This window comes from Aptenodytes patagonicus, chromosome 3 (genome assembly GCF_965638725.1).
Source record: "Aptenodytes patagonicus chromosome 3, bAptPat1.pri.cur, whole genome shotgun sequence".
NCBI classification, from domain to species: domain Eukaryota; kingdom Metazoa; phylum Chordata; class Aves; order Sphenisciformes; family Spheniscidae; genus Aptenodytes; species Aptenodytes patagonicus.
In genome coordinates, this window is record NC_134951.1 from 7,144,484 (window position 1) to 7,167,667 (window position 23,184).

Below are 23,184 nucleotides of genomic sequence, written 5' to 3' on the forward strand. Positions count from 1 at the left end.
AAGAGCGAAGAATGATAAGCAGAAATCATGTCATGTTCACAGGTGCATGAGCACCTGCAGCTGCCACTGACCTCCAGTGTAACAGCTTGACTTCCTCTGAGTCAAGCAAAAAGCAAATACAAATAATTGAAGGTAAGCCTAAGGGGCACATCACAACCCTTAGAAGTCTTACCATTCTATCATTTCTTCTTTGGAAACTTCTTAAGGGTTCAATTGCCTTTACATGGGGGCTGTTAGAAAGACAAAGGCAATACCTAAACTATTTCTGTAACACAGGTTACCGGCAGTGCCTCAGCCTGCAGTAGCACTGGGTGCGTGAGCCCCAGGTTTGCTGGCTCAGCGCCTCTCAGCGCTGACACTGAAACCATGCAGCAGGGTCAATGTGCTGGAAACAGCACTACAGCTTCTGGGGCCTTTTGAAGAACAGAGAACAGTGGTACCATTAAATTAAAAGTGGAAAGTATCTCTCCGGACATGTGCCTGCTTATTTAGGTACTAAATATTTCTGTTGCTTTTGAAATTTTTTCATATTTACAACATAGCAACTAGTGCTTTATATAAAAAAATAGATTACAAACCTCTTAAAACAAAGGTGACATATTTTATCTAACTCCCTTATTTTACATCACTTATATCGATTACAGCTTTTTGAACATTGTAGAAAAAGAGGTTGCACTTTTCTCTCCAAACCAGTCTCCTATTTTAAAAGCGTTAATACAGATGGAGTGAACAAGAAAGCTAAGTGTTTTCATTCTTCCTCTTTGTTACGTACTCTAGATGAAGACAGACAGTAAGCAGAGATCAAAAGACATGTATATCTATTTCTCAAGCAGAACTATTGGATGTTGGAAGATTTCACAGATGCAACATTATTTGCAAATAGAAAGAACTATCAGGTACAGTAAATACTAACAGAAGACGTTACAAAGCAGTCCTTTCAAGCCATCAGGGTATTTTTGGCAGTCATGCTGTTGTTAGGTTTCCTCCTTCGAGCCCCAGTCTGTCCAGTCTTACGACTTGTGGGAAGAGACTGTTGCACAATCAAGCTCACGTGGCTAAGGAGAAGAATTTGAAAAAAGAAACCCTGAAACTCTCCCAACAAGTCATGTTTTCTGCCATTGGGCAGCTGGCAGTATCCAGAGGGGCAGCAACACTCCTCTCTTTTTCTACAGCTTTCTTCACTTGACTCCAATCTTAGAGCACTTAAACTTTAAACCTCACAACACTTCTGTGAACGAACCACTTTTACAAAAGGAGAATTGAAGTGGGGAGGAAAAAACACAGGAACCTAGTATGCTTTCGCCCTCTAAACCTCAGAAGTTTAGATAAGATGTTAGACTGCTCAACCTGTCAAAGGCAACTGCAGGGCAATGACTGATCTCCAAACCATCCATCCCAAACAACTAGTATTAGCAGTGTGCTCACTGGAGCGATTGAACTGAATAATGAGTTTACAGATTAACAGAGATCCTGCTCCAATGAGGATTAATCCCCCAAAGCAATACGGTCAAAACAGTGAAACTATTTCTACTATTTCCCTTTGCTGCCTGGCTTATGTCCACATTGTTTTTTCCCTGCATTAAGATAATGGTCCTATCCACATTACTTTACATTACTGTCTTCAGATACAAATTCAGTCACTCTAGATCATGAGTATTTCTTCTCTGTTACAGTAGTGCCTCGTCGTCCCAATCATACTTTGTTGCCTAGTGGAATGGTGCGTGTGAACATAACTGAAGAGAGAACATGAAGAGTTAATAATATAAGGATATCTTGCTTAGAGGAAGAAGTATAAGTTTAAATTCTCTTCCACTGTTTCAGTGATGTCTGGAATTTCTCTATTAGAAATAAACAAGATATTCATTAGCTAATTGCTTACGTAACAAATATCATTACCTAAAATTATCATCTAGAGGCACTGAAAGAAGAACTTTAATTATCCAGGTGAACTTCAAAGCAGAACTGCACTTCGTGATTTCTATGGTTGCCTTCGCAACTTGACTAGTTCCAGATATACAAGCACTGTACAGTTAGTAGCATGTTGATTAGCCTGACCCAATTTTTGGACTATAAAAAACAATTCAAAGCAGCAGCTGATCAAAACCGAAAGGCCTGTTGGATGGGTTCATGGATGGTAAACTAATGGTGTCAGTGCTGTGGGCCAGCTGCCAGTTTCAGGGCATCCATACAAGCCTCTGTTTGTTGAAAGGATGAGCCACTCCAAATGCTGAAACTAAAAAGCTTTGCCTTCAGTACTAAGTAATCGCTCTCCTGTTCCAGAGGCCAAATGGAAAAAAGTGTATTTCCGAGCCTGTCTGCCAGATGCTAAGAGCATAATGCCTACAGAATAAGGTCACTTCCATAGGTGGAAAAGCAGTAATAAGATAAGCAGCTCACTCCACTCCAAGCCCTGTGCCCAATAGCAGACGTTGCCTCTCTGTGTAAGAATTCCCCAGCACTGAAGGGCTGCTGCTCTTGAGAAGCAGCAACTTCGAGGAGTCACCATTGCCACCTGCTGCGAGAGCTCCTGCTCTACAGCCCGAACGCGTACCAAGCTTTTCCACTGCAGGCCTGGCAAACAGGGCAGCTCCTGTCCACCCCACCCTCAGCCTGCTGGCTGCAGTCAGCCTCCCAGGTGCATCCAACCCACATGCTGCAAGTGGGACAACGATGGCTCAGTACAGCCAGCATCCTTCTCCGAAGCCTCACTTCACAGAATCAGTTCTAACCCTAAATTGTAATAAAGCAAGCTGTGCTGCAAGCATATCCTAAGACCTTAAACACAATCCTTGCTGACGTTAGAGAACTATTTCTACAGGACTAATAGCTCATTTTAGCAAATCTCATCAAGCACCACGCATATCATGAAATCTTTAATATATCTGTTCTACCACTGAAGGAACATTCCCTTCGCACAGCCAGAAGGTTCCCTACAAAAAAATTTCCTCTACATGAAAAGATCCATAGCAGAAGAAAACTGAAAGGACAATAGCCTAGACTTCAGTTTTCAATACTACTTGTGCTTTCCAACTGACCTGCAGAAGGGCTGGGCAGAGGGGTGCACACAGGAGAACAAGGGAGGGGGAGAAGGCAGGATTTCTGGGCTTGCCTTTGCCGTTTTACTTCAACTTCCACACCCATCTCTTCTCAGAAACAGCCTCCTTCCTTTTTAACCTTAAAGCCTGATGTTCCCGTCATCCTATTAAAGTCAACATAAACATTTTATGTTGACAGTGACCATACTGTCAACAAAAAACCCACCCTGAAGTGAACCCCTTCTGCAGACAAAAAAAACTTTTTTTTTTTTTTTTTTGGCTGCAATTCTCCTGGGAGTGAGCAAAGAGCAGTAGGTCTCTCCACCTTTAAAATATCAGTAGTGCTGAAACTTTCACAAGGAGGATGCCTATGCTGCAGCCTGCTGTGTAGAGAAAGACGGGATCAGCACAGAGCTAGCTAGGCTTGAGCACTGGAAGCAGGCTAGCTGTGGCAGCGCTGCACACAGCCTCCAACAACCGAGTTTGTTGACAACTAAGTGAAAATTAGTCTGCAGTGAGCTGTGGGTCACTGAGGACAGACTGCTTCTAGCATCTGAGCCAGACAACTTCAAAGTAGACTTACCGTTTCTAAGCTGCAGTGCAGTCTGCAGTGCAGTCTCCATTGTAAATATACCCAAAGTCTTTGCACTCAACATTTCAATCCAGACATCAGAAAAACAGAAAACAACCCTGCAGTTTTAACCAAAGCCAACAAAGTACAGAAAGTCCAAGTAACATGAAAGGGATTAGAATTCCTGAAATGTCTCTGTAACCCTTTTGTTCTCTTTTATTCCATGTTCCTGGGCCACACTTTCCAGATGCTGCAGCTTAAATTAGGCTAATCTAAGTCTTACCAAAGTCAATGGAAAGCTTTCTGCTGATTTTATGGAAGCCAAAATTTTGCTTTTTCATTGCTACAGTCATATGAATAAGGATACAAGAAGATCACTACAACTTTATTTTCTTGCATAGTCTTATGTTGAACATGGACCAGACACTAAAAGGCAGTTGCTCCAGGTACAAGCTCATATCAATGCAGGTGTAATTCCTAAATTTAAAAAAAAAATGTTCTTAAGTAAAAAAGAAGAAAAAAAAAAAGGAATAAGCCAGCGAACATTTTACTACTTCAAAACATTACAGGAAACATGTCCCAAATGCAGGCAAGACTGCTCACCTGAACCATTCCTCTGAATTATTCACTATTTCATCTCTAAACCCAGTATTAAATGGTTAAGAAAAAGCTTCTTAAATTAAGAAGAATCTCTTGCTGGCAACACAAAAGCATCTGTACAAAGTATACATGATATCACCTGGTAACAAACTAACAGGGAAATAAAAATCATAATAACCTCTTGCAAGTGAAAGTGGGTTTATTTCCAGATATTTCCATTGGCTTCAATGTTTGACTCAGAATTAAACAGAACGGGGGTTCAAAATTTGACCTCCAGTTTGTAAATCCTTTTTTTCTCCGTTCCATTCTTTCAATAGCAAGAACAATCAGATTAGAAACTAATGCTGTCTGTATCTTTGTCCTTTAAATAAACTGCTGAATATCACCATTACGTCTATGAGCTCTTTCAGATGATCTGTGAAAAGCATACTTAAAATTCCTTTCAAACTTAATTTGTAGTGATTTTCTTGCAGTAATATGAGAATAAATGAAAAAGATAATTGATTCCAACAGTAAGCAATTACACACAATGACTTTTCTACAGCAGTTGTCTAATTAAGAGACTATAAGCCCAGCATACCAAGCCTTAGATTTAAGCATTGTTTTTGAGGTATTCATATGATATGCAAGATGCACAACTTTTTGTATTCTGTTATACTGCAGATGCACCAAAATACTTGCTACAAACTTGTTAACCTTCACAAAAAATTTGTACTTGTATACATGATTTGGATCTGAAGAAAAGAAACAGCTGCTGTTCAACTGAGTAAAAATATCTGAAGATTATCAACATCGATAAATAACATTTACAGCAAGGCTGATCTAAAAAGTGACACTGGACTAAAAATACCTTGACAAAATTAACAATTAATGGTTTGTTATGAATATGAAACATGCATATGCACAGATGTCAGTTATATAATCCATTTCTTACATCATTAAAGAGTAAACACCAGCCTATTCTTTCATCTTATCAAAACACAGTAAAAAGCAGGCATATTTCTCTCCCCTATTTCTTTCCCCTAATTAACAGATTTTTTAACTGCATGTCTTTTACTACTGCAGCAGAATCTCATCTGCCTCCTTATTCTGAATTGCTACATACAAATCCCTATTGCTCCCAAAGGCTTTTCTAAGAAGCATCTGTAACAAAAGAATTGTAGGCGCATACCTTAACCTCTTGGTTGGCAAAAATCTCCACATCAACCCCACAGGCAACCAGAGTGGAGACATCGCAGTCCATGCTACGGGCTGGCATCCCCCCCTTTTGTACACAGAGTTAGGCAACCTCAGAGTAACAAATGATTGGAAGAAAAAAAAAAAAAAATCTTCAATTCAGTATTGCAAATGAACAGCCCAAAATTCTGTTTCAATGCCGACAATAACTGCAAGCTTCCGACACAAGCTCTTTGCACTTAACTGAGTTGCTCCTTGCCTTTCCCTCGTACACCCACCAACTGAGCAGGCACAGCATAGTAACAGCGCTATTCCATCTCTCACGGCAATGACATCACCACAAAGACTGACATAAGCTAAATCTATTTTTTCAACCCTTTTATCTCTAGGCAGCACAGTGGATCAAATTGAACATGATTATGTGCTAAATCTGAACTCGGACTAAATCAATTCAAGCAGCGTTCACTGGCAACTGAGTCATAGCTGTTGTTTCAGCTGAGCGCTTATGTTGGCAAAAAAGATCGCCTGACACTGAAAGCTCCACTGAGTGTAAATTAACCCAGCATTTAAAGCCACTAAGCTCAGGCTGACGTTCATTACTTTATTATACTTTAAAATCTATAGCAGCGCTAATGAAAAAAAAAAAATTAAAAACCTCAGCATTCTGCTTTTAATAGCTCTAAGTCTTTTTCAATAAAGCACGCAATATAACCCCACACATGAGATTAGAGAACACCTAGTCCTATCATCAGGAGTGATCAACATACTGCAAATTCAATCCCAGCACTTAGATATACAAGTTGCATTACGACTCATCTTCAGAAAGATCAGAGGCATGTCTGTGTGTGATTTGGAAGTCAATGCCCCTTCAAAGAACAGAACACGAAAATTTGCCTTGAAATGAGGACTTCACGCTGGCAACCTTTACACCATCTGTCCTTAGGGTTACTCCTTCACAAATGTAACAGTATTCAACTGAAAGAAACAGATTTAAGTAAAGTGAAGAAGTTTTACACCTGCTGACTCAGTGGTCTGTTTATTCTTAGAAAGTTTATTTTTTAATGATAGAAATAAAATACCTACAAATTTGGGACTTCTAAAGTTGATCTTTATCCCAGATTTGCACCATTATTTTTCCTCTAATGTTTCATTCTTGTGATCCATAAATTACTTTTGATTGTTACAGGCCTAGAGATGACATTTATGGGTAAATCAGATTAACAGAGAGAATTAAAATATTTACCTATTGATATAAACCTAGCAGCAGCACATAGCTCAATGCAAGAGCCTGTTCTGCTTACTCCACTTCATTGATGGATATTGCAGCTTGTACCACATTCTGTGATGCTGCACAGAGCTTTAGACAACCTAGTTTAAGTACCAGTAGCAAACTATCTCGGACACGTGTGCTGAACCACAGTCAGTTTGGGCTGCAGACTACCATACCCCTAATGAAATTCAAAATGAAGACACCTGGGGAAAATATATCAAGTTCTTTGCACCAAAACTGTGGATTCAGGCACCTAAAAGCAGAAGCAGCTTCAGATTAGACTCAAGCTACCCAGCTTCCTGTCTTATTCTTTCGCCAGCACCATAATTTTGGTAAGCACAGGGAATTCCAGATTAGCCAATGACAGAACAACCTCCGCTGAGAAATCCACTCTTTACCCCTGCGAGCCGGCAGTAAGGTTAGATGCTGTTACAGAAAAGCTGAGGTCTCTTATCAGAACATTCTTTTCCAAGTTCTATTAAATTATTTGCCCGCTTTTTAACTTGCATTTATAGTAGCCCCCTCAGCAGTAATCACAAACTAAGATCCAGAACCAGGACAGAAAGATATCCCAGCACTAAAGATTTTACAGACCAAGACTATACCGATCAACAGAAATGGATAGGGTGGTACAAGGCAGCAAATGAATCAATGTGGTTTATCATGATAATCAATTGTTTTGTACACCAGTCACTTAATCATTGTCAAGTTTTTTCATAGACCATAGGAAAAGACTTTTAAGAAAGAATTTGAAGTTAACATTTTGTGCATGTTTAGAGGAACTTTTATTCATGTATTTGAATATCATATATATGTGACATCATAGGAAAAAAGTCATAAAGATGCCTGATTGAAGTTCTAAGCAGGCAGCAATGGAAAAATCATGTCATCAGAAAACTGAGAAGTTAGTAAGTGGTTATCAAAGAGCTGGAAGGAAACACTGAAAGCAAAGACGAGTCATGTATATCTGAGCCTAATGAAAGTTTTAGCAGTATGGACCAACAGGACAAAAAAACATAACAAACATTTGAAAAAGGAAAAGATCGAGAATTAGACGATGCTGATCCCTAAGGTCTAGAAAGGCATCTGAAGTGAAAGTGATGCCTGGCCTGAGCGTGGTTTCATAGCAGTGATGGAAGAAAGATCTTACAATACAGAGCTACACTGGATAGTTCCATAATAATTTATTTCATTTTTTTATTTTTAAAACTGTCACCTATCAATTTCAGTAGCCCATCTCTGTAATCTTACAAAAACTAGCACATGGTGTGCGAACTGACCTGTTCTGCCTTATGATTATTCTTGCACTTCTACTATTCATCTCCTTTCAAAACAGAATCATTGCAATTTTTCCACTCCACCCGAGTAAGGAAACCTTACTGAGATCACAATTACTTTCATTTCTTGTTTCTTCTTGCCTATTCCTAAGTGTAACCTATTTTTTCCCCTTAAAAAACACTCTAGCTCACTAGGGTATTTTAGTGAACTCTTTACAGAGACAACCTAGTTGTTTTTGCTTCTCGAAAACAAAGATTACCTAACAGAAGAACTCTACAGAGCGTTTGAGTACTTCAACTTACGTCTTTCAATATACATCATATTCTATTTGTTACTACTCACTTCTCATTTGAAATCAAGACAATCCTATGTGAGACTGTAGATGGTCTTGCTAAATTCAATTCAGTGAACTCAAGAAAAAATAAAGCCATATTTCATGCATATTTTAAAGTATCATATTTAATAAACACAAATTGATATAGACACATAATGCACTTCAGCATACTCGAAGAACCTACTCTTTCAGTAGGTTCTCCAGATCACAAACTGCTACTAACCACAGCTTTTGTACTAACATGTGAGCAGGAAAGCCGTGGGTGCTAAGCCAGAGGATTTATGGATCACATATATACCTTAAAGCTTTACCTGAAGTTAAAGGCTAGACAACATATGAAATATTAATACTGACCAATACAAGCAGATTTTTTTTTTTCCCCCCAAGTAAAACAGTTGGTGCTGAGGACCTGACAACAGTATACCTATTTCAAGAGGGATTATTTCAGGCTAGCTCTAGTATGCCCCGTGGACTGGTACCCAGCAGCAGCACAGCAGAAAGCAGTCCTGGAGGCATCCTCTGGTTTAGGTTCATCTGAAGGGAACCCACATGCAGAGTGCTCTGCGACGTGAGCCAAAGCACAGAAGGTGGAAGACCATTTCAGAAGAAAATGACCTGAACTAGAATGCTAATGTAAATGCATCCAAAAGTAACGGTATTGCCGTCCCCTACCAATTTTACATTGGGCTTAAGGCCACGACCACTAATTCTGAGAATGGAGAGGAAGTAGAGAGTTTTGAACAGTCATTCAGAAATTTCTCAATTTGTTTCAGGTTTTGTTCATAGTAACAAACGTGCATGGAATTAAATGGGCACTATTCACTCTATGTGAATATTTCAGGGGAGTGAATTTAAGAGCAGTTGAGACCTACTTGTATATCTAGGCTGAGTACGGAAATACCAAGTTTTTACAGTTACGTGTATAGCCATGAAAAAGGTTCTAGAACTCAGAATAATACTGATTAAACGCAACTCCGGGTGGTATTGTTCGTTCACAAGAACCAACATAATCCCGTAGCATCACTAGAGTCTCTAATGATTAACACTTGATGATCATGTCTTATACATGAATCAGCAATCCCTTTCAAAAAGATGAAAAGTTTCCAAAATGAGAAGAAAAATAAGTCATGTTTTTCCGGCCAGGGACAATCTTGCATTCTGGATTTGTACAGAGCCTGGGACAACGCAGTCCTAGTCTACAACCTTTACTCCCGTGTATGGAGTTTTTGTACAGTGTTACCATAGTTTTAGCTATGTCTCAGCTTGATACACATAAATAGTACCACAGATTTAAGATGTTTTGAGCTCAACTGTGAAGCCATTAAAACAACTTGTGCAAAATGTTGACCCTCCTTTTGCAGCAAACTACTACTGATTTAGCCTTAGGGAAACTTCACTGTATCTGGACCTCACAGTAACATCAGCCACATTGTAACCAAAAATACCAGCTAAATTCAGAAGCAAGAGTGACATTTTTTGCTCACTGGATGAAGCTTGTGCTCATTATTAGTAGTAATAGAGGGATTATTTCTGTAGCAGCTCTGCTTGTAGGTGCAAACCATATTAAGGTGCTGTATAAATACAGAACAATAAAAAGAAACCCTACATCAATGACCCTTTGACACTTGAATGGAATACCGTAAATAGATTCACATTATGTCTGACTCAAATGTTTTTCATGATGTGCATCTTTATCGATCTCGTTCAACCTACTACATGTCAGAAGTATTTAAACCGAGCTCCCTTATATACCTGTCGCTAGGATCATACTTTTACAAAGATAATCCTATTTTTTTAACAGAATTATAAAAGATAAATACTTTTAAAAACCCATAAAAATTTAGTAACGTAAGAGACAGCCCTGAAAGAAAGCCCAGAAAAAAGACAGTTCTTCCAGTTTCTCTGTCTGCAGCAGAAGATAAGAAAGGCCAACCAGATACATTCTTCAGGAGCAAAGTGAGCTCCTTCAAAGAGGTCTTTCATAAAGACATTAAAAGAAAGTGGAATACTGAAGACTGAGTAGGGTTCAGCTCAGCCATAGAAGGAAAAAGAGCACGCATAATTATTTTTTTTCTTACAACAGTGAGCATTGACTCGCGCTAAAGCAGATTACTCCCAAAAGGATGGAAGTAACAGATAAATCCAGCCAGAGGAACACACCAGCAACACATCAGACCAGGGGAATCTGGGCCAAGAGCTGGGAACTGAGGGGAGGAGTTATCCTCGTCTCTACACTGCAGTTTACGCTCTGTATATATTGAAGGGTGAAAGGCTGGCACTTTCAGGGAGACATGAAAGCAAATGAGATAAAATACATTACCAATGCTATGAGCTAGCATCACCATGTTAGATGAATTCACTGTTACCTGGAAATAATATTCCCGCTCTTAATTCCCAAACTGAATGGCCATCAAATGTTACTCTGTTAAACTATGCCCCTTTTAACAGTGTTGTGAGGATTTTAACTCTTGGTGTATACCCTTTTTAATAGATGAAAACGCCTGAGATTCCAGTAATATCCATTAGCAAACTTCTCCAAGAACGGAGTCAACAGCTGAAACGAGTGTGTTAAGCCAGAGGAAGCCTATCTGCACCAACTTACTCTTTCTTAGGTTCTAAATTACTATCAAAACTTCATGAATTTTCAAAGGCTATGGAACACAGCAATCTAGAAGATACAAAATAGAGCATCTAGAGCATCTTTGAACCTCCCAAAGATGATAAATAGATGACATACATCAAATAAAATATCTTTTAGATAGAAAATTTAACTGACATTTACAATAAATAAGGAACAATGAACTATCCAACAGCTACAAAACCACTGGTTTTTCCAAGATGAGTTTGACCCCCAAGCTAAAGTTTCTACAAATTCTAAATTGGCAACAATTGTGGCAAAAAAGGATTCTGATTCACCCCTTCTCATAACAAATAATCATTCCTATGGTTTGAAGATTTTTAAAGACACAGAATTTTGGCCAGAGTAAAAAAGAAAATGGAAGTTTAATTAAACTTCAAATAACCCTAAATCAGTAAGTTCCTCATAAGTGCAGAAACTCTAGAGCTTGGAAAATCCCTAGCTGAACCATGCCTTGGCTAGCCTTGATTTTTGGAAAGGTAACTTTCTGTTTTATAAGTGATATTTTGCTTTTCTGTAGGTAATAACTTTGTTAGTCACACTTCCAGATCTCAGAATCTGAGGGTCTGAGAGCCAGAAAATAAAACAAATCATAAACATTATGAAGGATTTCTCCCTCCTTTAATTAAGATAATATCAAGCAACTCAAAGACCCACATATGATGTGAGAATACTTCAGTAACTGAATAAACGACTGTCATTTAGCCAGTATCATTTTGCTGTCTCATTTAGCTACAAACAAGTTTCAACTCCGAGACAGAATTGTTCAATTAGTTTTAATGTGCCAGTATCATTCATAGTCCTTAGCTTCCAAGTACATGCAGGGAGGTATGAGGGGGTGGAAATCAGTGCATGTGTCTTCTGTCTACTGGAAACGGTTACAAATCCTTCTCTGTGCCAGATCCACAAAGGATAAGAACTGTTACAGTTCCAGACTACAGTACTCCCTCTCTCATAAAATTAGGTGCCGCAGTTCAGAAGTCAGGCCGTCCTTGATTCATTTGGTGAACAGATGACCACCCACAGAATACATAACACACACAAATCCCTGATAACAGAAAAAGATCATAACCCTGCAGCGTAAGCTAAATTTATTTGTATGGTAGATAAAGTGCATAGGTTTCAGTTTTAAATTAAGAAAACTAAACATAGATCTCCACATCCTGGTACATACATTGCCACATTAAAACTTAATTTCATTGCTTCAGCATGGATAGCTAGTGCAGGGTGAGATGCCTTAGGGTATCCAAGACACACACACACACTCACACACACACGGGGTTGACAAACATGAAAGAGGACCTCTGGAAGACCCTTCTCTTCCATTCATCAGCCAGAGGCCCTGAGAGGTTATTTAAGATATTTAAATTAGTACTAAGCACCTGTATTTGGGCAACTGAATGCTTCTTGTTCAAATACACTCAATGGACTCTAGAGAGGGATTCTGCTCACCAGTCACTTGATGTGTAGTTTAGGATGGGCTGAATTGCTCTCTAACCTCCACTGATTGCTAACTAGATTTCCAGCAACTACAACAGAAACTTAAACATATAGTGCATATGTTCAAGCTGACATTTAAATTTAAGTGTTGATCTTGAACTGAATCCTACACGTTACCACTGTGCCTCAATTTCTTCAACAGCAAGACAGGAATGGTGATACTTACCTACCGTGTAGATGTATGGCAATGTTAATGAGCATGTGTAAAACAGATTTCCCAGGCAAATTTTAATCATTAGATTTTAATGTTATCTTTAATTTTATAAAAGACTGCAAAACAGGTGATGCATGTATTGACCTGACACACACAGAGGATGCCAGGCCAATGCTCTGAGAGCTGCAAGAAACTCCGAAATCTCAGGCACCTTCTCAGTTCACATTGGGAAGATGGAGGTGCTGATAGGCTGGCACAGGAGCAAGATGCTGAAGAGATGGATTCAATTCTTCACAGAACTACCTGTATGACCTTGGACAAAGAACACGCAGGAACACACATTCAGAAGGGCTCAGAGCCCTTGTGTTTTATTTGGATTTTAAGTGTAAGCTGGGCAGGACAGGTACTCTCCATTACTAGATGTTATTTAATGGATGATGCCGGTTGGGATAGGCCTGTAATTCTCCTGCCTAAAAATGTGATTTAGTTATCTATGAACTCTGTTAACAGTTTCAAAATGTATTTTTAAATCATTTCCATTTACCCTTACTTGTCTCAGACTAGCAAGGGTATTTAACTTGCCTGTATGTTTTCCTTGTCATTTGAGATGCTTCATCACAGCAAAATGCCCTTGAAAGAAGAGCCTGGAATACCAATGCTCACTGCTGTGAGAGAGACCAACCTTATCTCTCAACTGCAGCTCTGCACAGGACACGCAGGTGAGAGATTTAATGGCTGTGCTGAGAGAAAATAGTGCTTACTGCCAAGCCAGCAAAAGCAGTCCCGTTCAAAGGAGGAAAAAGAAAAAAGAGCAAACTGTTAAACAGCATGCAGTCAGACAGCAAATAACGAAGCAATGAATAATAGATTTCTTACATAATTGCTATATTGTCCTGATATTATAGGGCAGGTATTTATTTTGCTGCAACACTTTAAACCAGATGTCTCTTCTCCTGTTAATTCCCTGATCCAAATGCAGACAAAAAGTGTTGATACTTAAAATTTATCATATACAAATATCCAATCTTGTCTTCATTACAGACAGACAACACTGTCTTCCACTTTGATAAATAAAAAAAATAACAGAGAATTTATGTTCAAAGGACAGATGGAGATTAGATAATATGGGACCCAAAAGTCAGATATAAAGTTTCTCCAGTGACTTTAAAGTGAAATGTGAAATCTGCTAAGAAGTTGTGGGTTTTTTTCCCTAGAGCAATATAATTGATGATCAGAAAAAAAAAGAAATCTGAGTAATTCTAAAATACTAGTGAACTTGTAATGTATTTATAAAATGGCTTTACCTGAGTTCCTCCCCACAAGGCTGATTTAATGATTTCACAAACAGAAGAAAGAGACCACAATGGCCCATTTAAGAGCCTGTATCTTACGTGAAGATATAAGAGATCAGATTTAGTTTCCCTCCTTTTCCTCTCCCTAAAAACCAGACTCCGGGTCCTGCACTTCAACCACAACAACCCCATGCAGCGCTACAGGCTTGGGGAAGAGGGGCTGGAAAGCTGCCTGTCGGAAAAGGACCTGGGGGTGCTGGTTGACAGCCGTCTGAACATGAGCCGGCAGTGTGCCCAGGCGGCCAAGAAGGCCAATGGCATCCTGGCCTGTATCAGAAACAGTGTGGCCAGCAGGAGTAGGGAAGTGATCGTGCCCCTGTACTTGGCCCTGGTGAGGCCGCACAGGCTCGAATACTGTGTTCAGTTTTGGGCCCCTCACTACAAAAAGGACGTTGAGGTGCTGGAGCGTGTCCAGAGAAGGGCAACGAGGCTGGTGAGGGGTCTGGAGAACAAGTCTTGTGAGGAGCGGCTGAGGGAACTGGGGTTGTTTAGCCTGGAGAAAAGGAGGCTGAGGGGAGACCTCATCGCTCTCTACAACTACCTGAAAGGAGGTTGTAGCGAGGTGGGGGTCGGTCTCTTCTCCCAAGTAACAAGCGATAGGACGAGAGGAAACGGCCTCAAGTTGCGCCAGGGGAGGTTTAGATTGGACATGAGGAAAAATTTCTTTACTGAAGGAGTGGTGAAACATTGGACCAGGCTGCCCAGGGAAGTGGTGGAGTCCCCATCCCTGGAGGTATTTAAAAGACGTGTAGATGAGGCGCTTAGGGACATGGTTTAGTGGGCATGGTGGTGTTGGGTTGACAGTTGGACTTGATGGTCTTAGAGGTCTCTTCCAACCTTAATGATTCTATGATTCTATGACTTACTTTCCCAACTAGAACTTGAGAAATAGTCTTCCATTGATCCAGCCCAGGAAAGGGCCAGAACCAGTCTTCCATTCTTCTGTTTTGCACTCTCAGTTTACTCAATATTTCAGTAGTTTTTGTAAAGTGTGATACAGCTCTAAACAGATATTAACAAAAATAAAAGTTAAAACAGAGCTAGTTCCCATAGTCATCTCACACAAAGTATCAGTACAGTGGTTTCAGAAAATGTGTATTTAATACAGTTCTAAATCATTTAGTCATTCTATACGTTGGTTCACTCTAATAAAAGAGCATTACAATGCATTATCAATATTAAAATTGACAGTCATTAAATAGCAGATACATTAAAAAAACGAGTGACAAAATTGATCTTATTTCAAAGCAATTTATCTATATTTAAACAATCAGCTTCCTTCTGAAACATGGAGCTGTGAACAATAAACCCAGATGTACGCTATTACACAAAACAAAACGTTTTCTAGTAGAAGAATATTTCCACACAATTCTAACTCATTCTAGTTTTGATAGTCTTCAGAAAAAAACCTGAAGTATTCCTGATTCGAGTCATCCAGATCCATGGGAAGTCTTGTCTGCACTAGATATTCTGGCCAAACTAGAGCTACTACTGAAATGCCTAATATAGAGAAAGCCTCTATGTCTCCCACTGCAGATTTTTCCCACTTTCGAACAACGGTATCGGCCACACTAGCAGTTGAGGCAGCAGTTCTGCATGTGCTGTACAAAGTCTATGGTAGATACAAACTGTCAGCTAAGACAAGACCTCAGGCATACATGTTATTCCTCACCACCTTACTTTGTAAAGCCTCTTAATCCATATAGAAAAGCCTAGACAACAGTGACTTTTCAAGAGCTTTTGCCAAAGGCAGGGGGGAAGAGCCAAATACTGGCTCCAACTAACCTAAAGCAGTTCAGCTGTTACTTTAACTTTTGGGGTTTGTTTGAGTTTTTTTTCCCCTCATTTAACTTTAAGTAACTTAGTTTTAATCAGGCCTCCCTGGAAAAACTTGAAAAAAACAGAAACAACTGTTTCTATGAAGTTCTGTGAAGTTTCTTGTTTTCTTGGAAACAAGACACTTTCTCAGCCTCAGATTTTTATTTATTTATTTTATAGCTTCTTATGGTCTTCTGGGTGCTTTACATCTAGGCAAACCCAGCTTACGAACTTGTTTGACTTTGGGAATAGGCTGGTTAATTTTTTGAAGATTTCAGATTAAGTGGCTACATACCTTTGGACCTAGGACTGATTCCTAAACTGCACCTACAGTTACACCAGTAAACTAAGTCTGCCAGGAATAGTCTAAGCTTAGTTTTGAGACCAGCTAGCACACAACAGTCCGCATCTGTCCTGATACTGTTGGCTGACAAAACAAGAAATCTGTCTTCAGCCTGCCTACGGGGAACATCTCAACTGCTGTGGAGCTCTACCTATGCACAGGAACTGCTGGGAGAAAACACTGCTTAGCACAGCTAGATTCAGGCCAGTCTAACCATTTACTAGCCACGTTTACATAGACAAGCATGCTTGAACTTACTGTTGTAGATGCCGTTTTTAAGACTTCTTAGTTGCCCCCACTCCCAGCCAGACTTTAACAGTCAAAGATAGTTTGTAGAGCCTAATTGATCTGTTTAATCACTTTTAAAAAAAAAAAAAAACCTATGTTAAAACATTCAAATTGCAAAGGTGAAAAAAAATAGCTAGATCTCAGAAAATGTTAAGTAAAAATTCCACAAAGTCATAACTTCAATCCCAAAGCAACTACCTTTGACTTCTCCATGTCAAGACACAAAGGTGCAGGCCCATTAATTTGATGGAGTTGTTCTCTGTAGTGCAGTCCATCTGTAATTTTGTCCAAGCTAGATTTAAACATCCAAGTGAGGAGTCTCTCTTTAACAAAGACTGTAGTTAAAATTATCTGTTAGGACAATAGGAATTTACTTGCTACTCAATTCTGCATTTCTAATCATGACCACTTGTGCCCCAATTATTTTCCACCCTGAATTTTGCTCACAACCTTATCACAGCTTACTTCACCTCATAATCAAGCAATGCATATTTAGTTATTTTTATATTTCTTCATAAGTAAGCTCTTCAAATTATCTCAGAATATTTATTGATGATTTAACTTTAATCTGCTAATTATTTTTGTAATCTGTTAGCAAGAATTCAAGGTAATATTCTGTTCTAGTTATATAAATCAAGTCACAGAACAGTTACGGATACAGCTCTGATACAGAATCTACAGCTTTCCCTCATACAGGGAATTAAAGTTTACCACATAGCTATAGATCACTTAATTTTCTCTTTAGTCAGTTAAATTAGAACAATGCAAATAAGCTATGAAAAGGGAGAATGCCAGCACTGAAGCATTCAAAAAAATGAAAAAATTCAAACCATTAAGAGTTAATCCAACAGCCTCAATTTTCATATAATGCACAGGATCCCAGCTGAGGGGAGAAAAAAGTCTCACTAAAAAAACCACTCCTCTCTCTCCACCCTATGCCCTTTGATGTAAGGCGCTCCATACTGATGTTAGATTTGAATATGAGATGAATTTGAGATTGTATTAGTTTGGAGGTCACTATCTGTTTCACAGCTTTCTTCTGTAAAGGAATCTTTTTCCTTGCAGCATAAAGCGAGTAGGACTTACTGTAAAAAGGCAGTTGTTTGCTCGTTGTTGAAAAATTACAAATATTAATTTGTAATTTAACATGTAACTTTTAAATAGTATCTATAAAGTTTAGCCGTAAGCTGAGTTTTTACAGTCAGAACTTCATACTCACCCTTCCAACTTAAGATGGACAAGCAAAATTCTACTTCTGTTCACTTGAGATATCACCAATTATATTACAATTTCGTCAGGCCACAGAGATAAAATTAGGCTCAAATATTACAACACATAGCAAGAGGCATCTTGGGTGTACCACCTGCTCTCTAAGGAGTACTTGGAACTACGTGGTTTTATTTCATGGCACTGTTTTCATCCACTTGAACAAGAAGAAATTCATGCTCCAAAATGTATGTAACAGGAAGGTCACAACTGTTTAAATTAGCACTTAAAAGACTGCTAAAAAGTATTCTAACATTGGATGATATCAAATGATAGCAACCACTTCTCACGGAAAGGATATGCTCTGCAGCTAATATAGATTTATTCCCACTCTAAATTACTAAGCGTATCTCAAGCATGTTTATGTTTCTATGACACAAGGAAGTAACTGAAGACAGTCACAAGCCAAGAAACATTCCTTGAAGATAACTGAATTAGAACTTGAACAAAAAACAATTTCTTATCTTTTGGCCAGAACAACCGAAGGAGTTATATATTTCCTGTTCCATCAATGTTCTTTTATCATCTTAAAATATTATTGTAATGTCTGGTTGCCATTTACAAGATATTTTACGTACACCAAAGAATGCAGCCAAATTTCTGAAGGGACATTTACCAGACCATATACAGTAAGCAGATTTTTTAAAAAGAATGAATTCCCTAGCGAAACAATTCCTACATCAAGTTGCAGGCTGTTGCAGGGCAGAGGTTTGCCCCGTATTAGACTGTCCTAAGAGAAGGCCATTGAAGTCTTTAAGGCATCCCGTTCACTTTAGTGATGGCCATAGTATAAAACGTTTGCACATAAAAGATTAAAAGAGCATCTTGCTAACCACCAAAAGACAGTCCCATCAGTCTACCATCTGGCTATGAGCCAGGAAGCACAGTGGTCATGAAATAGGGGCAAGGTACAGTCACACAGTCTTGCACTGACCCCACCTTAGCAGCAACGTAAGCCAATAGGGACTAAAAGACATTCATTTATAAAGATAAAGACACATATTCTGACATCCATAAAGATAGTGCCAACTTGCTGCCTTGTTCCTGTAAAGATACAAAAGAGAAGTTGGGTGACAGACAGAAAAGCTTCTATATTAAGATCCACTTACATGTGGGGCTAGCTCCAAACCTGTAAAACAAATGTTCAAAAGCTACTAAATATCACAGAATCATTGAAGGGTTGGTAGAGACCTCTAAAGGTCATCTAGTCCGACCCCCCTGCCGTGGGCAGGGACATCTGCAACTAGATCAGGTTGCTCAGAGCTCCGTCCAACCTGACCTTGAATGTTTCCAGGGATGGGGCAAGTATCTCATGGTATTTTGAAAACACAGATAACAAAAGCTCTTCTGGAAGGCAGAGTAGTTACCAAGTACAAAATCATGCCACAAATAATCTTCAAAGCATTGACAGGTTTGGAGTTGTATGGTTTTTTTTAAATGTCAATTTAAGATCTGGAAAAATTATTTAAGTTTTAATGGCCTGCATCTTTGACTTTTCCTCTAATGCCTCTGAACCATTCCCGAGCTATGACAACTGCCATGTTTCAGTTTGCTAAATAAATTCTTCAGTGTATTAAGATAAACACAAATAATTATTTTTACTGATTTATTTGTTATTATACAAATTTCTGGAAGTAAAACATTTATGCAAGCTTAATGCACAAAATCAAAAGTAGTTCCTTCTGCCCCTAAAATGTAGAAGGGATTATAGGTTAAGAACTATTTTAGCACTACTTCTAGAGCAAGAGCCGAGCAAAGAAATAATATTTTTTAAAGCAAAATTAAAAAGGCAGAAAAAGAATGAGGAGATATCTTTTCTACCATTTAAAAAAGATCAGTATCCTCAAACAGTGATTTTGTAATCCATAGGATAGTTGCATGCTGCAACTAACACAGAATTTTTTTTTTGTTTATATTTCTGATTGTAAATTTTTTTCTATGTAATACTGATGGACCATTCAGTTGCACAGAATTTGCTTTGTCTGTAATTGAAGTATTATTTCCTTTGGTGAATGGGAAGCAGTACCAACAACTTTATAAATCAGAAAACATGTCAAATTTAGATACTGCACTTGGTGCTGTCCAGAGACTCTGGGCTGGTCTTTCCCTCGAGAAGCCCAGGAGGACTTATGGATACAGAGATATTGACATATTGTATCTTAAGTTGTGGAAGCTGGAAGCTTCGAACTGAACTGTAGGGGACAGTCACATCTTGAAGATATACAAGTTAACTCTAAATAATTTGTACAAAGGCTACAAGAGGACTCGCAGAGACAAAATGCAGCAGAAACGCTTTCTGTTGCATCTTTCTCGACTTGGGAGTAGACCTCCTCCTTACACAACAGAAGTTTTATTCTGTGAATTTGCAATAAAGGTAGCCGATATCCTGATTAAAAGACTGGAACATACTTCAGTGCAAACCCGTAATCTTGCAGCAGGGTGGGGAACCAACAACAACAACCCCTGCTATCAGAGCTAAGAATCTTCTCACTCATTAAGTCCTTCAGTCTTTTGATGCAGTTGTTTGCCACAGTAGCAGACTGAGCTGAATGAAAAGACTAAGAACTTAGCTTTTTGGGCCCTCTACTACTACTACTGGGAAACTGTTCCAAAACCAGATGCTCCGTTAGTTAGAAACTCCAGTTTTCAGACAAACTTAAGGACAGGTTTTTCCCTCTCCCCACTATTTTTTTTTTTTTTTTTAAATCTTGAATTTATAAACAGCAACACAATAGTTCACAGCCTTTGCTTCTGCTACGTTAAAATGAGCCAAACTCTTCCACAAAATATCAATGCAAAAAGAGCTCAGAGAGAAAACCAATTGGCTATTTCTGCTTGACATAGGCATCCTACATTTCAGATTCTAACTCAGCTCTTGAGTCACAAGGCTTGCTAGCTTCACATGGACAGACATCCTGCCTGTGGTCCCAACAGCTCAGAGCTTTCCATACCATGATCCGTGACTAGAGGTGCTGTTATTTTCAACATGAATTTGTTAACTAACAGAACAGTGCAGAAGAGCTTATATAAAGCTACGTGATCTAAGGTTCATGTAGTTTTAAATTAAATTTAAATGAAAGAACAGAAACAGATCTATGACAGAGATTTCAGGTTTTCATAATGGCAGAGAACACAGAACCAAAACCAAGCTCCTTTCTTTCCATTATCTCACACTTTCTCCATTTATGACTGTGCAGAATCTGCTGTAACCCAGGAAGCCACTGAAAAAGGGTGAACTGGAAAGAGATTCCTGTGCCTCCTCTACACCCCGTTTTTGCAGAGTAAAGTTTTCTAACCACTTCATCTTGCCTCTTATATTACTTCTGAGATCTCATTATTTGCTTTCTTGTTTTAGTGCATCATTTACAAATTCTAATAAAAAATGTCTGAAACTTCTACCTCAAATCAAAGGCAGGGAGTTAGGTCAACCTCAAATTTGATCAATCTGGGGTTGTGTCACAAAGTCGTAACACCACACGACTGGACAAGAATAAACACAGCTTTCTTAAATATAGGTAGAACTACAGTAGGCAAACACAAGCTTACACAACTTCAAGAGATTTTTGGAAGAGGTTTTGAAAGATCATTGCAATCCATACACTTAAATGCTAAAAAAGGCAGCAAAAGTTTAGTCTCCTGAAGAGAATCTTTAATAGATTGTCCAGTATGGTTTATTTCAGATAAATAAATGGTGGATCACATACAATAAATCATCTGATACAGTACTGGGCAGCAAATCGTTTGTTAATGCAGAGAAGACAGGATGGGTATAGGAACTGCGAAGTGTAGAAGAGGATAGCACTACCTTCAGTGTCAACAGAGGAAGTACCAGACCAGGGGAAGGCTATTAATACCACTTCTATTGAAATGGATTATTAGCAGTAATTTTTTCTGGCATATTAATGACAACCCATGCAACAGACAGGCACTCATTAAGCTGCCAATGGCTTAAAGCTAGAGGTGTCTTCAAAGCACAGGAAGATCGAGATCAGGATTAGAAGTTTATTACAGACTGGCAGTGCTGGTAAGGTAATGTAATATCATTTGGAAAAAGCCAACGCAATCCCAGGTTTCAGCAGCAGAATACTTCCAGGTGAAGAGAGACAAATTATGTCACTTCACAACACCTCAGTTCAATAATGAGTACAATTTAAAGAAGAGATAGCTAAGATATAAGGAAGAAATCTAGATCTAAGGAAGACATTTTTTACGCTGAGGGTGGTGAAACACTGGCACAGGTTTCCCCGAGAGGTGGTGGATGCCCCATCCCTGGAAACATTCCAGGTCAGGTTGGACGGGGCTCTGAGCAACCTGCTCTAGTTGCAGATGTCCCTGCCCACGGCAGGGGGGTTGGACTAGATGACCTTTAGAGGTCCCTTCCAACCCAAACTATTCTATGATTCTATGATTCTAAGATGGTTGCATAGCAAACAAATACACACTTGTCATAAAATAACAAGCTCCAAGATGTCTGTGGAAATGCTAACCAGACAGCAAGATTAGCATTGCTGTTGGAAAGAGACGAGTAATTTGAAAAAGTTTTAAGTTAAGTATGGGAGGGAAGAAGTGCAAAGCAACAGTGGTGATAAACTTGAAATGGAACCGTAAAATAATGGCGTGAATAAGAGTACCCGTGACTGGAGAGAAGAAAAAAGAAGCCTGAGCATACTCCTATTTCATACCACTTTGCATCATCAGATACATCAGAATCGTAGTCACAATGATTCATAAGGAAAAAGCCTAACAGTAGTTTTGAATAATGAAATAGCATGGGGGAAAGCATGGGAGTTGTGAAACCCAGGCACATGGTCAGCTCAGCTAAGAGATTATTACAGCCGATACATTCCTTCAGCCATAGAAGCAGGGGGAAAGAATAGTTCTTAAAGTTGAAGTTTGCTGAGCATAGATTAAGTTAAATGGATTGTCTGGGTCTGTCACCTGGAATCAGGGAAGAGATATTGCAACATATTCGGCATAAAAGAACAAAAAAGACGTCAGAAAAGGAACAGGAGTTTTGTTTCAGTCATTCAGGTTTTTACATTGTCAAAGCACACGTAAGTGTCCATTAAAACAGGCCAGCTGGATTTAAGGAGCCAGATAAGAATTAGGAAGCTGAACCAACTCTAGATTTGTGCTGATGACTGAAGTCAGGTGAAAAAAAGGAATGATCCAAGGCAACTTAAAGAGCATTCCTACCAAAAGAGACAATGAAGCACAGAGCAACAATAGGTTATGTCTCATCGGTAAATTGGGAATACAGTATCAAATTCAAGTCTAACAGCAGTTCATTAATAACCTAAGAACATACTGGAAGCTATTTTACTTCCACAGAGCCCGATTTTAATTTGGGTAAAAACTTTAAGAAGTGCCAGTCAAAGAAATGCCCAAATTTGTGCAATAAAATGATTTGAATGACTGTTGAATCAGCACAAGCAATCGATCATTTTAAATTAACTGGTCCACAATGATTAATTTAAGTGTGGTCAAACAGGAACCAGAAGTCTGATACTAGCATACCAACACTCCTGAATCTACCAAGAAAATTCTACTTCATACAGAGC

At 38.9% G+C, this 23,184-nt stretch overlaps 1 protein-coding gene across 3 annotated transcripts in view; it reads right to left on the reverse strand.

The window, feature by feature from the left end:
• The window catches only part of RCAN2 (regulator of calcineurin 2), a 98,439-nt gene that overhangs the window by 39,078 nt on the left and 36,177 nt on the right, over positions 1–23,184 (reverse strand). Inside the window, exon 1 of one of the 3 annotated variants that reach the window (XM_076332643.1) lies at positions 5,378–5,635. The exons of the other annotated variants lie outside the window; for them this stretch is intronic. Within the exon in view, the coding sequence (XP_076188758.1) occupies positions 5,378–5,464 (87 nt within the window). The 5' untranslated portion in view covers positions 5,465–5,635. Of the gene's footprint in view, positions 1–5,377; positions 5,636–23,184 lie in introns of those variants that run through there. 3 annotated transcript variants of the gene reach the window in all.